The 14,055-nt window shown below is 51.2% G+C and overlaps 1 protein-coding gene across 1 annotated transcript; it reads right to left on the bottom strand.

Moving 5' to 3' along the window:
- Positions 1 to 4,860: 4,860 nt before the first annotated feature.
- MSX2 (msh homeobox 2) lies at positions 4,861 to 9,721 on the bottom strand (the record flags this gene model as incomplete). Its single annotated transcript, XM_082063405.1, has 2 exons — positions 4,861 to 5,741; positions 9,364 to 9,721. 2 exons carry the CDS (start codon positions 9,719 to 9,721, stop codon positions 5,317 to 5,319), a joined length of 783 nt encoding a protein of 260 aa, XP_081919531.1. The 3' UTR covers positions 4,861 to 5,316.
- Positions 9,722 to 14,055: the final 4,334 nt, after the last annotated feature.

The raw sequence follows: 14,055 nt of genomic DNA, 5'->3' as shown, positions 1-14,055 counted from the left end.
GTGTTTCCCAGTGCGCGGACGAGCTCTGCAGTTTCCCTGCGACCCTTCATACTTTCCGCTGGGAAAATATTCCCTCTCCCCCCAGCAGCTCTGGGAGGAAAAAAAAAAATCGGAATAGCTGCATTGTTTTTATTTGGCGAAAGAAACTTCCTACGCAAAGAACGTGGGCACTGCTGAAAGTAGCTTAATTTCGCGAAATGGTCCCCGGAAAAGGCTTTTTACAATCTCTGTGGTGCTTGTTGATCGTGAACACGAGAGAAATACACTGAAATTGGAGGAGTGTTGGGTTTTGCTTGTGGGGATTTTTTTGTCCCGTTTAATTATTCACTTTTTTTTTTAAACAAAACAAAACAAAACAAAACCAACAAGGAGACATGTTAGTCTGCAGGGAAATTAAAAAGGGGACGAATAGAGAGTGGAAATGTACTTTGAAGAAAGCTAAATGGTAACTTCCCTGGGCTCGATGGGAGCTGGATCCTCCGCAGCTGCTCCACTGACTCCCTCCTACTTGCGCGGGAGCTGCGCGGAGCCGCGGGGCGATTGCGGGGCTCGGAGCCTCCTCCCGCACTCCCGGGGGCGCCGCGAGGGGACGGGGAGGTGGGGGGTTCCTGGGCGGGTGGGTCATCTCCGGTCATCCACCCCCTCCTGCCCTGCATGGGCTCCCCTTCTTCTGCCGTGAGTTACACCCTCACCGCAAAAAATCCCGCAAAGCCCCAGGTGTGCGGGAATCGCGCATTCGGGTGCCGATGGCGTCTGTGTGACTAGACGCACGGGCACTATATAGAAACCTGTGATGTACAGCTCCCTCCTATAGGAGGGATGTATGTGCTCGCACGCACACGCGCGCACCCGTTTCGTCTGTGACTGCGGGTAAACCCCCATGTGCGAGGATGTCCGCGCCCAACACATCACAGAAGGGCCGGGAGCGGGATGATGTCGCAGGGCTCCACTTGCCACCCGGATCTGCCCAGCCTGGGGGCTGGCCGTCCCCCCCCAGGCTGGGACCCGCGAAGCAGGTGTCCGCTCCTGCGCGGAGCCTCCGCCGCTACTAGGAGCCGGTGCCGGGAGCCAGTGCCCAGCTGGGAGCAGCTCCATCCCCGACGGTACTGCCCTTGAGGCCGGCCGCGGCCCCGGGGTCCTCCGGGTCGCCTCCAGGGCCGCCCCGCCGAGCAGGGTGCGCGCTGCCCCGGCCTCGCAGCGGGGATCCCGGCGGAGATCAAACCCCGGCGCTTTCAGGCACGCCGGCTCAACAGCCGCGCCGCAGCCAGCGAGTTTTTTCTCTTTCCCCATAAAATGCAGGAATTCCGGGGTTTGACAAGGCAACGTGACAACATGAAATGCAGGCTCCGAGCGCCCGTGGCGTTAGGTAATGAACGCTTGGCCGTAGCGAGTCAGAAAGCCCATTCCTAACTGTTTATGTCAACAAATCCATACCTCGTGAATTAGGGTCCCGGGAGAGCCGCGCTGTGCCCGGCTGGCCTGAGCCGCCGTTCAGCAAGTCGGGATTTTAAGGATCGGGATAATTTATCGCGTTGTTTTAAATGTTTATTATTTATTGCTCTAATTATTTTTCACTTTCTATTGGGAATTTAAAATATATAGATGTACCTGGAACAGATGCCAACTCCTTTCAGTCTCACTCAACTTCTAATCATCGCATCTGCTTTGTGTCAGAAAATACTTTGGGAACAATTTAACTTTGCATTAAAATAACTAATTAAAGCCACACCTCCACAGCCTCTTGCGAAAGTGGAGGAGGAATTTCACTAAGTGCATCGCTTTTAATGGTAGCATTCTGATTTCCCTGCCTTGATGTAATTTATTCAGTTACAGATCTGCCTGCGGGGCAGCTCCCATTAGGCCGATGATGAAGTCTCATGAGTAAAGCTTGACACCTACCTCCTAATAAAATATAATACTCAATTAACTCGGCCTTTCTGAAGGCTTTAATTGGAACAAGTTAATAATGGGCGCAGGGTGAATTGTCATGCCATCCGCAGGCTCGGGGAAGGTGTCACGGATCCGTCCTCCTTTCCCATAGCACAGGTTGTAACCGAGATTTGGAAGCTTTTCCTTCAACACCCTTGTGTTCTGCAATAAATCTGTATCCATTTAAGGATCTATCATAACACACACAAAGCTCCTGCTCTCAAAGAATTTCCAGCGAAAAGATTTAGCTGTAATCCCTGACACAGCTGATTTATACTGAAGGTTAAAAAATACCGCTGGTTTATTTATAACCAGCCCAGCCCAGCTAAGAAAGCACTCGGGACAATCGACCGGGGAAGGACAGGGACGAGAAAACCTTCACCCTGCCCTGGAGTTAGGGGGGATAATACTTCAGAAAGAGAGAGACCGAGAAAGAAGCGGTTGTCTCCATTTTTTATGCAGCAGTAAATGCTAATTTGAAAAGTCTGCGTGGAGATTAGAGTCCCCCAGCTTTTTTTCCCCTCCAGTTGCAAAGCGGGAAGGTTATCACAGTTTTTTTTTTCCGCAATCGGGAGGCTGGTAGAACAGGGCAGGATCCGCCATGTGCGGAGCTCCCCGAGCCGCTAACCCAGCCCGCAGCCCCCTCCTCACAGCCCAGCTCGGGAGGTGTTTTCACCTCCCTGCCCTGTTCCCTCTGGCCCAGTCGCGGCCCGACCCGTCGGGGCCGCACGGAGACCGGCGGGGGTTTGGAGGGGGAACGGGCGCCCCCCTGGGCTCTGCCCGCCGGCGTGTGCGGGGAGCGCGATCGGCCCTCGGCAGAGCCCGGAGAAGGGGATCGGATCGCCCGGCTGCTTCGGCAGAGGCAAATCCACTTATTTCTCCAGCTGTGATCCCAGAGGTCACTCCTAATCTGAATAAGCCTCCCACAACAAAATATACTTCGGGCCAGCGTGGGACTTTCGATGTGAGACGGTAAAAAAATTAGCCCTGACCTCCCGAGTACCGCTCTTATCTGAGCAAACCCGAGCCCTCCTCGCCAGGAAGGTCAGGGGCGAGTGGTCCGGCACCTGCTCTCCGGGGAGCACATGAGTGCGTCCCTTGAGGGAAACTGCCCCGAAAACTGTGGGATAGGCTGACAGCGCATGGGAGCCCTGAAATGCAACGGTACTGAAGTTTTGCAGGGTCCCTGCCAGGTTTTACCTGTGCAAAATTACCCCCAACTACTGTGAAGGTCGCGACTATTCTCCCATTAAATTAAGCGCAGATTTGAGGTCAGTGGGAAGGCGAGTCGGAGGGACAGTCCTGAGCAAAAGAGAAAAGCACACGAGCTGAGAAAAGTGATGGAAACATCACCAGAGTATGATGTTGTAAAGAACAGAGGCGCCTAAAAGCCGTTGTTAAAAACAAGGAAACCTCATAAAAGGTTTGGCTTTCGACTTTGAATTGTTGACTTGCAATTCACCTTCATGTGCTGTAAATTTGGCTTTAATTCAGATTCAGAAAGGGGAAATAATCATAAAGGCAACCCAAACGCTTCTTTGAACTTGACCCAGGGGTGCAAAACACACACGGAGAGAAGTTACTTTTTAAAGAACTCCAAACACAGACCCACACGCAATTAAACATGTTTTTTTCTTTTTTAAAATTTAATTTGAAATAAGAGATAAGAAATAATAAATCTTCAATAAAATATATAAAATTGTACAAGGCATCCCTTTCAAAGGGACTTTCCTATAATGGAAGATTAGGGACGAGGGGAAGGGAGAGGGGAAGTTCACTTATAGCGGGTCCCAGGTGGCGACAGTGCCTGGGTCAAAACAACCAAAAACCAGCAAAAACTCGTGGCTTTTTTCTTTATTTTCTTTTTTTCCCCCCCCTTTCTCTTGTTTGCTTCTTTTTTTTTCTTCCACAACAACACGCTAAAAACCAATCCAGGATAAGCTCTGCCTTCAGTGCTCCACAGGCTTTGGAGTAACTTTCTCACAGAGTTTAGCAAGAATAATACACATAATACAATAGTTACAAGGAGAAGCCTGGGGAAGGTCCTGCAGGTGCGTGGGGAGCTCCCGCAGGGACAGACAGGTTACACAGTCTCTTGGCATCCCACCATCCTACTAGTAGAGTTGTTTGTGATACCTGGATCTCTCTTAAGAAGGGCTTAAAGTATGAATCACATTGGCATCCTTAGCAAGGGAAGGAGAGGAAGACTTGGAGCGTTCTTCTGTTTAGTACAGACTGATGCAAATACTAATAAAAAACCCCAAACATCTCCCAGAAGTGTTCAACAATCCTTTGCTCACCACCACTCTGGAAACAACCCACATCTTCTTTCCCCGGAAAGCTTCCTTCCCTCTCTTCTGGTTTTCAAATAACATTGCAGAGCCAAGATTACCTGGCTGTAGCCAAAAATTTCTGAGTATGCCAACAGGAAGAGATAAAGACCCAGACTGCCTAATAACCCTCCCTTGCACTTTACCTCCCCTCACAGTGCTTTAGAAATGCTGAAGCTGTTTATACAGACAAAGGCATTACAGGAGCCAATGGTGGATGAAGTTGTTGCTCTATATTTAGGGCCCCTGATGCTCACCTTGTTGCAAACATCTGTCAAGGTATGGGGTGCGAAAATTTTCCCTACCCCCAGAAATGCAGGAACTTGCTGGTTCCAAACATTGCTCAGACTCTACTGGGTCTAGTTTCTATTTACATGGTGTCTTTAGCTAAGGGCTCTGTTTTCTTATTAAAAAAACAAAACAAACCAAAACAACAGAAAAAACAAAACAAAACAAAAGACAAACAAACAAAAACAATGACCAAAACAACAAAACAAACAGAAAAAAACAAACCAAAACAAACAAAAAAACCAAAACCAACCAAACCTTTATTAGATCTTTTCATTTCCCACCCCCCCCAGACCCCATAATTAAGCGATGACACTTGAGAGTGTGGGTTTAGGGCATGCACCCCTCTTACTTTAAATATGTGTTGGCCCCATCAAAAAGGCATCAGAAAATCTCTGCCTCCCTAAGATGAAATTGCTTTTTCACCTATTCCTTTTTATTCTGGTTTTATGTGCACTGTACAAAAAACTTACATTTGCTCAAATGCTTTTTTTTTCCTGTTTATGTTTTTTTTCTTTCTTTCTTTGTTTTTTACACATTTTTTTTTTCTTTGAAGATCAGACTCTGAGCTCTCAGAGTGTCTCGGAAGACACCCAACCCGTAGCATACAGGATGCCTTGCTTTGCTAATGCAAACTCCTGTACGCTCAGGGTGGCGGATAGAAGTGTGCAGAAAGAATGGCCAGTACTGGCTGGGGTCCTGCCTTCTCAGGGCTGGACATGATCCACCAGGAAGTCTGTCTCACCGTCGCTTCATCTTTGTGATCTTCTTAGGACAAGTGGTACATGCTATATCCAACAGGAGTAGCATAGAGTCCAACAGGCGGGATGGGGAGCACAGGTCTGTGAAAAGGGTAGGATGTTCCATACAGTGAGGCAGCCTGGATGGGAGAGTTGATGGGGAAAGGGAGGCTGAACCCAGACGGCAACATGGGCTTCGCTGCCATTTTGAGCTTCTCTAGCTCAGCCTCCTGCAGTCTCTTGGCCTTAGCCCTCCGATTCTGGAACCAGATTTTGACCTGGGTCTCTGTGAGGTTGAGGGAGCTGGAGAACTCGGCTCTCTCGGCGATGGAGAGATACTGCTTCTGGCGGAACTTGCGCTCCAGAGCCAGCAGCTGGGAAGTGGTGAACGGGGTTCGGGGTTTCCTATTCGTCTTGTGCTTCCGCAGGGTGCAGGCAGTGGGGCTCAGGTGTCCTGCAAGGAAGGGAAAGGCCGGTTATCACAAAAGCAGGGTGCTGGGTGCTCTGGAGAGATGTGCTGCTGCTGAGGGCTGGGGCAAGGAGCGGGGGGATCTGAAGGAGAAGTCCCAACAGGTGATACCCTCAAAACAGCGGATCTCTTTGCAAGTGGCTCTGGAAATCTCTTCCTGGCCAAAGTTTTGTTCACAGGACTTCAGCAGATGTCCTGGAAAGTGGAATTTATGCTCAGTGATTTCAAAAGGGCAGCTTGTAGGCAAACAGAGCACGAAGGATTCACAGCTACACACACAGCACATCACTTTGGGATTCACATCATAGGGGTCACATCTCGAGCACACAGAACAGCTGTCTCGGGAGCTGCAGAACTGGAGCAGTAATTCCAATACAGCATAGAGCAAACACATACACAAACGCAGGACATTCACAAAGGACAGTGGTGCAAGAGACAAACCCCACTCCAGGATTTCTTCACCAAGACTAACAACTCCACACTATTTTTTTTCTGACAGCTCAAAAAGTAGGTCTTATATTTTTTTGTGTTTTAGACAGCTGGTGTTTTTTCTTGTTATTGTTTCTTCGAGAGAAAGTTTTCCCTCTGCTTACTAACTTTTCAAGGACTATTTTCTGTTTTCCAGCACGTATCAAAAAAAAAAAAAAAAAAAAAAGAAGAAAGCAGAACACTCCTTCGCCAACATTTGGCTTTTATGACAAAAAAACCCACCCCATAGCTGCAGCATCTGTAGTCAATACAAGTCAGTCAGGAGATCTTCTACCTCTCTTGCTCACTTTATAATCTTAACCAGGTCAGGCACATTTGCCTGCGATGGCACATTGCTTACTTGTCTCTAGATTCACTTTGGATTTCACTAATAATTTTGTAATCTAAAGAATAATTTAAAAAGCATACAGCTGACTTTAAAAAACTTGATATTTGGCTGTGTTTCATATCACTCCCGGGCCACAGGACAAACGACCCTGTCTCTCCAGCTTGATACAGAAAATGACATACGGACTCCTCTTAAGCAGCTGCTAAATTTTGTACGTGCTGTAGTGTCTGGTTCAAGCGCCTGTCACTGTTTGCACGTCGTGTGTTCTGAACCCTTTTAATTTTCTTCCTGTATTTTTTTTTAATAAACTGGACCACGAAGCCGTTTAATTGAATACCATGCAATTTAAAAAATCCCACGAGGAAAGTGTTCAAAAGTTTAGAAAGGGGAAGGAGAAAACAGCTACAGCTGAGAAAATTAAATGTATCTTCTTACTCTTCTACTAGATGCTGAACGCGATAAACAAATCCCCCTTAGAAAACAACTTGTCAAATAATGTCTTAGGATCACACGGGGGCATTGTAATAATTAAGGTGCTCACCGTGGCACTTGGTTCACTCCTAAAAACTACAGTGAATTCACAGTACGCTAAATCGATACCACATTCACTACCGGTCACCCCGTCATTCTACTCTCTCTTTTTAAACGCAACCTATTTCTGTTCTCGAGGTGATGTTCCCCAAAGACCCAGCTAAAAGGGGGTTCTTTCCAGGAGGGATGGTCTACAGGGGCTCCGGGGATCTCCCCAGCGCCTTCCTCGGCTTTCGAGTCAGCCCGACACGTCCCGACTTTTGCTACGCACAGGGGAAACCGCAAAAACGTGCTTTTAAGTTAAATCCCGGACAGCTATTTTCCCCGAAATACACCTAAACGTACACGGGCTTCTTCCCTCACCACCCCCCAAGTGACTGAGAAACTCTGATAAGGAGCGGGAACTGTCGCCAGCGCCGACGCTGTAATTGCGTTTATCCCGCGCCAGTCCCCGAACACTCGCCGCAGTGATTTGTTTCGCTGTTTTTGGGGCTTATTTCTGTTTATTCTTCGTTTTCTGGCCAGTGTCGGGCAAAAATCATCACTTGAAGACACGGTTCCCTCTCTGCGTTGCTCAAAATCTAACTTTACAGCTTTTCCCCCAGTTCGCTCCACCCGTAATATTCGTAATAATAAACCGAATAGCTGCTTCTTATGTCAAAACCCTCCACGGACAGACGGGCTTCTTGCCGGAGAACCGGTCATTGCCTCTTGCTGTGACACCGGCTCTGAGGGGTCCGAGAGCCGGGGAGGTGGGAAATCAGAAAGATAATCGAGGCCGAAGGTCCTTCCCTTCCATGACCATCATTTTTCACCCCAAAACCTACCGAAATCACTGGACCCGAACTCCCTAGCTACTGAAATCCTTTTCAAAGCTACTGTGCAGATCTTAAGAACCGCCGATTTTAACAGAGAAAAAGGAGGAATGTCGAATGAAAAAAAAAAAAAAGTACCGTGAGAAAATTGGGCCTTGTCTAAGTCTGGGGTTTAGGGCAGTTTTAGAGACGGGCGTCAGGTAGGAACACACACTTCACGCTTTTCCAGCATACTTGAGAATACGTGAAAATCGCAAACTGGAACCACACAGGGAATGACATGGACGGGCTGCTTCCCCTCTCCTGGGCCGTCTTCCAGCAAGTTAGAAATCAAATTAATTCGGGGTTATCGCAAAGGAAGGGAAGCGGCTGAAAGCCAAATCGAAATGATGGTCCCAAATAAAAGAGGAGCTGTAATAATGCTAAACTTCCTTCTTGCATTATTAGATTGCAGGAGCAAATTCTGCGAGACTGCCCAGCTCAATAGTTCGCGTCCGTAAAGTCATTAACTTAAATAAAGCAGAGCATTTAATATATGCCAGGGAACTCGGAGATGTGTGGATGAGACAGGATCGATCTGCTAATACAGGTGTACAGCGGCCAAGTCTCTCGGCGATGGGAAGGCAGAGTTTACCACTTACGTTTTTCACCTTTTCTTGAAGGTATTTTGGGGGTTTTAATTTATTAAAAACAGTTATTATTATTATTTTTTAAAGGATGTCCTCGAAAGCGAAATGCAGTTCGGCGCAGACACAGCAGCGCGGCTGGTACAGTAAAAAGGTTTAAGAAGTGACTTGTCACCTCCGATCGCTTGTCCCTAAGGCGGTGGGGAGGGGGTCGAGAGACATCGCAGGGGGCTAAAGAGGTCAGGCCCGGTTCGAGAAACTTTGACAAGCACAGAGGCAGGAGAGACCACGGCGGGAATCAGCGCGCAGAAAGCGCGCAAGGGTGGAAGGGACAATTCCTGAGTATTTAAGACCGAGAAGATTGCTTTAGAACATTTGGTGCAAGGGAGAAGGAACACGGAGAATCTCCAATTCTCGTTGCAACGGGATAAATGTACGATCTGGCAGCCGGTGAGCCGAGTGAGCAAAGGGATCTAATCGGTGGTAGCTCCTGATTTTTCTATGGTTTTAAAAGCCTTATATGTTTATATACACACATGTTATCATATATGTAAATATATAACTCCATAAATGTATATAAAAATATATATGAACAGATATGTAACAACCATATAAAAATCACACACACGTAGATGTAAATACATATATAACGTATTATATATGTATACATCCAGCGTGCTTCTGAACTTTTCGGCACCCGGGGAGCAGCGCAGCTCGGGGACCGGCGCTCGGAGCCCGGGGCCGGAGCGCTGCCCGCCCGCCCTCGCTCCCCGGCCGCCGCGCAGCCCCGCGCAGCCCCCGCTTCCCCGGCCACTCACTTGGCGGAGGGGAATATCTCCCGGCCTCTTGGATCCAGGACGTGCCGTCCTCCGAGTTCTCCGATTTGACCGAAGCGGTGTCGAAGGTTTTTGTAAGAGCCCCGGGCGGGCTGTGCGCGTCCCGGGAGCCGTGGCCCGGCAGCGCTAGCAGGTTCCTGGAGGTGCCCACTGCCGCCCCGTCGGCGCTGCCCCCCGCCGCGGCCAGCGGCAGTTCTTTGGGGGGTTTCTTGTCGGACATGAGGGCTTCCACGCTGAACGGCAAGCTGGACACCTTGACTTTGTGGTGCTCCTCAGCGCCGGCCGCCGGGCCCTCCTCGTCGGAGGAGAAAACCTCCTTCGCCTTGGAAGGAGAAGCCATCGCGGGTGCGGAGCGAGGCAGGAGCGGGGCCGCCCGGGGAGCTGCGCTGCGCCTCTGCCCGGCCCTGCGCGGGGACTGCGCGAGTGAGGCGCTGCGGGGCCGCCCCCCTTTTTCCCCCTCTGGGGGCTCCCCGGCTCTTTCCTCCTTTGGGAAGTGGAGTAAACGCCCCGTGGGCCAATCAGGGCCCGCGCTGGGGCCTGACGTCGAGGGGTGACTCACACCATTGGCTCGGGAGCGGGAGGGAGGGGAGAAACCTCGGGTTTTTTTTTTCGGGGCTGGTTTTGTTTGGGGTGCTCCCCCTCCCCCCGTCCCCTCCGAAATGAATTAGGAGTTAATGACACGGGCAGCCAGCGGAGCTGTGCTATTAAGGAGCCGTCCAGGGCTATAATCATACCAAAGCAAGAAAAAAAAAAAGCCGCCGGGATAATTAAGACTGATGATTAGGCGAAGAGGAAACTTTAGAAGATCGCGGCTCTGCCTCCTCTCTTGCCGCCGGCCCGGCTCCTCCCGGCACCCCCGGCTCCCCCAGCCGCGCCCCCGCCGCCCCGTCGGGTACCGGCGCGCCCCCGCCCCGCCAGCCCTCCCGGACCGGGATCTGCTTGATCCCCGGCTGGGTCTCCGAGAAACGAGGCGCTTTTCCACAGGGTTGCAGGGTGCGGGATGCTGGACCCTCCCTCAGCGAAACGGCCCGGCGAGGAAACGCGGGTGTCTGTTCCCCGCCGCTCATTTTTCATTCGAAAAGGGGGTTTGTTTGCGTTTCCTCGGCAGCGCGACCCAAGTCGGGCAAAACCACTCTGCAAAGGTTAGATCTGTAATTATTATTATTTTTTTCCAGCGTCAATTACACACGTGATGAACAGATGAGCTTTAATAAATTAGGGACGCTCAGCCCTTAATTAAGAGGCATATCAAACCGGTACTATGAAAGCGATTCTCTCACTTTTTGACTTCCTACCAGTGGTATGAATAAAGACTATCCTTTAAAAAGCATTTCTAATTACTGTGCGGATAAAAGCAAATAGATATTGTTCTCTTCATAATTATTTTAATCTTATACCGGGTGTTATTTCATGCTTGCCCGCAACTTTCGCTCTTTTTCTTTAAACATCCAGGAAACACAGAGTTTGGGAGTCATTTTGTTGTTGTTTATAACCGAGGCTCTAAAAAAACCAAAATACGCTGGGAAGGAGGCAGTACCTCTGCCCAGGGCTGGGGCTGTGTGGTGCAGCTCCTTGCCACATGCACTGACTTCAGCGGTATCTTGGCCGGAGCTGCAGGCTCTGTCTTGGGGGGCTCCAGGACCCTGCTCCCTGTGTGGTTTTGGTTAAATCCCTTCCACAAAACGTGCAGGATTTCACTACCTCTTCTTGTGCTTGATTTGGACTCTCTTACTTTCCATGTAGCAGTCTTGGAAGTCCCCAGTCCTGCTAACACAAATCATGACTTCCCACTCCCTCCACAGCCTAGGTGGTTATACCTTTTCCTAGAGGGCAATTCGGGAGCTGATTCTGGGAGAGGAACTGGTTCAGCGTGGATTTTCTTTGGGCCATGCTCCTCTGCCCAGACCAGGCCAGAGAGCGCCTCAAGGATGGGACTGTATTGAGTGTGCTGTGCTGGGCCCAGAGGTCCCTCCAACACCTTACAGCCCTGGTCATCCAACCCCCTTGGTCAGCCGACAACTACCTGAACAACCCCAGCCCTGATAGCATCTCACCTGGTGCCACGGATCACAAATTGGGACAGGGGCATGTGATTGCACTGTGGGAAGGCATGTGGGAGGACATGTACCAGAAGCCATGTTACAAAACCCACTCGTCAGTGGGGCTAATAGTAGGGGTTGCACACTCATTATTTGTTGCTAGCAGTGTTACGGCAGACCTCGATGGGTTAATGATTAAAGCCAGGCAAGATCTACGAAGACAGGGGATGCCTTTCACTGCTTCAGCCCAGCTAACCTGGCTGAAGCAGCCTGCAACATTTCAGGCAACAGAGCCCTGGTTCGGACTTTTCTCCAGGGCTGAAAACAATAGTTCATCCCACAAACTGATGCCTCTCCAGCTGCTCTTGCTACCCTCAATTTGTCACTTTCCCAGAGAGGTAATCATTTTGATGGGAGATATGCGCAGAGAGATGCAGGACTGCCATCAGCCAGCCCCAGCCTTGCAAACTCTCCTGCTGCAGTGGGGCTGAATTTATCCTTCTTCTCCCCCCCTTTCCCTTCCTTTCCCTTCTCCATGCTTCCTGCACCATGACAAGTAAATGAGAATTGATGGACATGCAGGAACAATGTATGTGTGTCAAGAACAATGCACTGCCCATGGAAAGCCATTGTGGGGTTGCTGAAAATGCTACAGATAATTATACTGCACTCCCAAAGTCAATGGCCGCTGGAAGGGCGCCTAGGGAAGGAGAGCTTGCAGGAGGGCAGGTCACAGTGACACCGATCACGTCCCTTGGGTGCAGCTTCTCTCCACAGCTGCCTGGCTGTGGCCTGGGTGCACAAGCTCGAACACCATCCCCCTGGGCCTGGGGAGGCTTCTCTGTGCTGTCATCCTTTGGGAGGCTGGAGGAAGGAGGGGAACTAAGGGACATGCTTCTCTCAGCATTGCGAAGCACAGAGCCGAAGATGGCTCATCCAGCTTAGTTTACCTGGCTCCTGAGTGCCACATGGGCACCTGGGATAGCAAAGCCTGACACGGTTGTTTACTCACAGTGTTTGCCCTCTTCAGTGTTAGCTCATCGTGAGGAATTAAGGCTTTACCCCCTACTCAGGGATCTCAGAGCGGCCGCCCAGCCTCAAAGCACCAGGGAATTCTCCCGGTCCGGGGAACCGCCGTGAGTCCGGTTGCTTTCCCCTGCGTCGGGCTCCCCCCTCGTGTCCCCCGTGTCACCCCGCTCCCGGGAAGGGCGGTCCCAGGCACTCGGCGGTCGGGGCTCAGCGGGAGCCGCCCGGATTTCGGGACGGCCCGTCCCTGGGGCTGTTTCCCAGCCCCACGCCCGTGTGCCCCCAACTCCGAGCCGCCGTCAGAAGCCGCCGCACGGAGTACAACCGCATGACAAGGATGCCCAGAAAGCCCCTAACTCCCTTCTGGTGCCCCCCCAAGCGCTCCCCCGCCTCCGGCAGCATCAGCCCCCGTGAACCGGGGCGGGCTCTGAGCGCCCCGGTCCTGGGGCTCTCAGCTGGAGTGGGACAGGGAGGGAGGGAGCGCAGGGGGAGGAGAGACGTTGCAGACAAACTGAGGCTGTTTTGCAGGCGCCAGGAGCGGGGAGATGAAAGGGAAGCTCCTGGGGGAAGTGGCTGTGCAGTTTGACCGGCTCCAGCAGCAGCAGCGACTGCCCGTCCCGGCCAGCTCCTCCTCCCCCTTCCAACCCCCCCCGAACTTCAGGCTGCCCCCCGGCCCACCTCCGCCTCGCCTTTCCCAGCCCGGGGGCGGAGGGAGGCGACGGGCAGGCACTGCCGCAGCATCTTCGCTGCCGTAGCCGTCGGGCCGTGGGCAGCATCGCCGCTGCCGTACGCCACAGCATAATTCTGTGATAGCTGGCGCTGGTGACTTGGGAGTGGGCTGGTTGATTTCTCCAGGTCCGTCTGCCCCTCACCCCATGGGTGTTTATCAGGAGGGAACCCATTCGGTTCCCTGCATGAATGATGCTCTATATCCCCAGACCCCGCAAAGAACAAGCCCGTGTCCTTTACAGAGTACTCGAGGGGACAAAACGCCCACGGGCAGTGGGCAGCGAGTTTATTCTCCGGGAGGGACAACACCACAAGTATTTCCTCCTCCTTCTACGGTCGATTTGGTTAATAAGCAGTTTTCTAAAGAGAGGAGGTTTTTTAACGAGCCACAGTGAGGCTGGCGTGTGGAAGTCCTTTAAGAAAGGATGATAAGGCTCACAATTTGACTAGAAAGAAAGGCAGGAAAACAGAATTCAGAGGGTGCATCAAGTCTAAGTTTTACCCCGAAACGAGGTGTACGCCGAGGTAATATTTTATGTGTCAGATGTTGGGAGATTTTTGTCTCATCGTCTTGCTCCAGATGAGACCTGGAGCCAAGAGAAAGGCGTTTTAATAACGGATATTATGCATTTATCTCCAGACGCTAGAAAGGAATTAAAACGAGCTGAACATCAGAGCATCCGAGCGATCAAGTCTGGTTATCGACACTTTCATCTAGATCCTTCTCTCGAGTGTTTTGGACTCTGTTTCCGAAGCCGTTTTGGCTGATGGCTTTTGGCTGCGGACCCGCTCCCGGGCGGTTTGCGGGGTACCCCTTCCCCTGAGCGTCCTCCGGTCACCCCCGGAGGGACACGTCCCTCCGTCCCGGGGTTGGGGGGGC

This window comes from Streptopelia decaocto (assembly GCF_964273445.1).
Source record: "Streptopelia decaocto genome assembly, chromosome: 12".
NCBI classification, from domain to species: domain Eukaryota; kingdom Metazoa; phylum Chordata; class Aves; order Columbiformes; family Columbidae; genus Streptopelia; species Streptopelia decaocto.
Note: the sequence above shows the minus strand (reverse complement) of the source record. Positions and strands in the feature narration are given on the sequence as shown.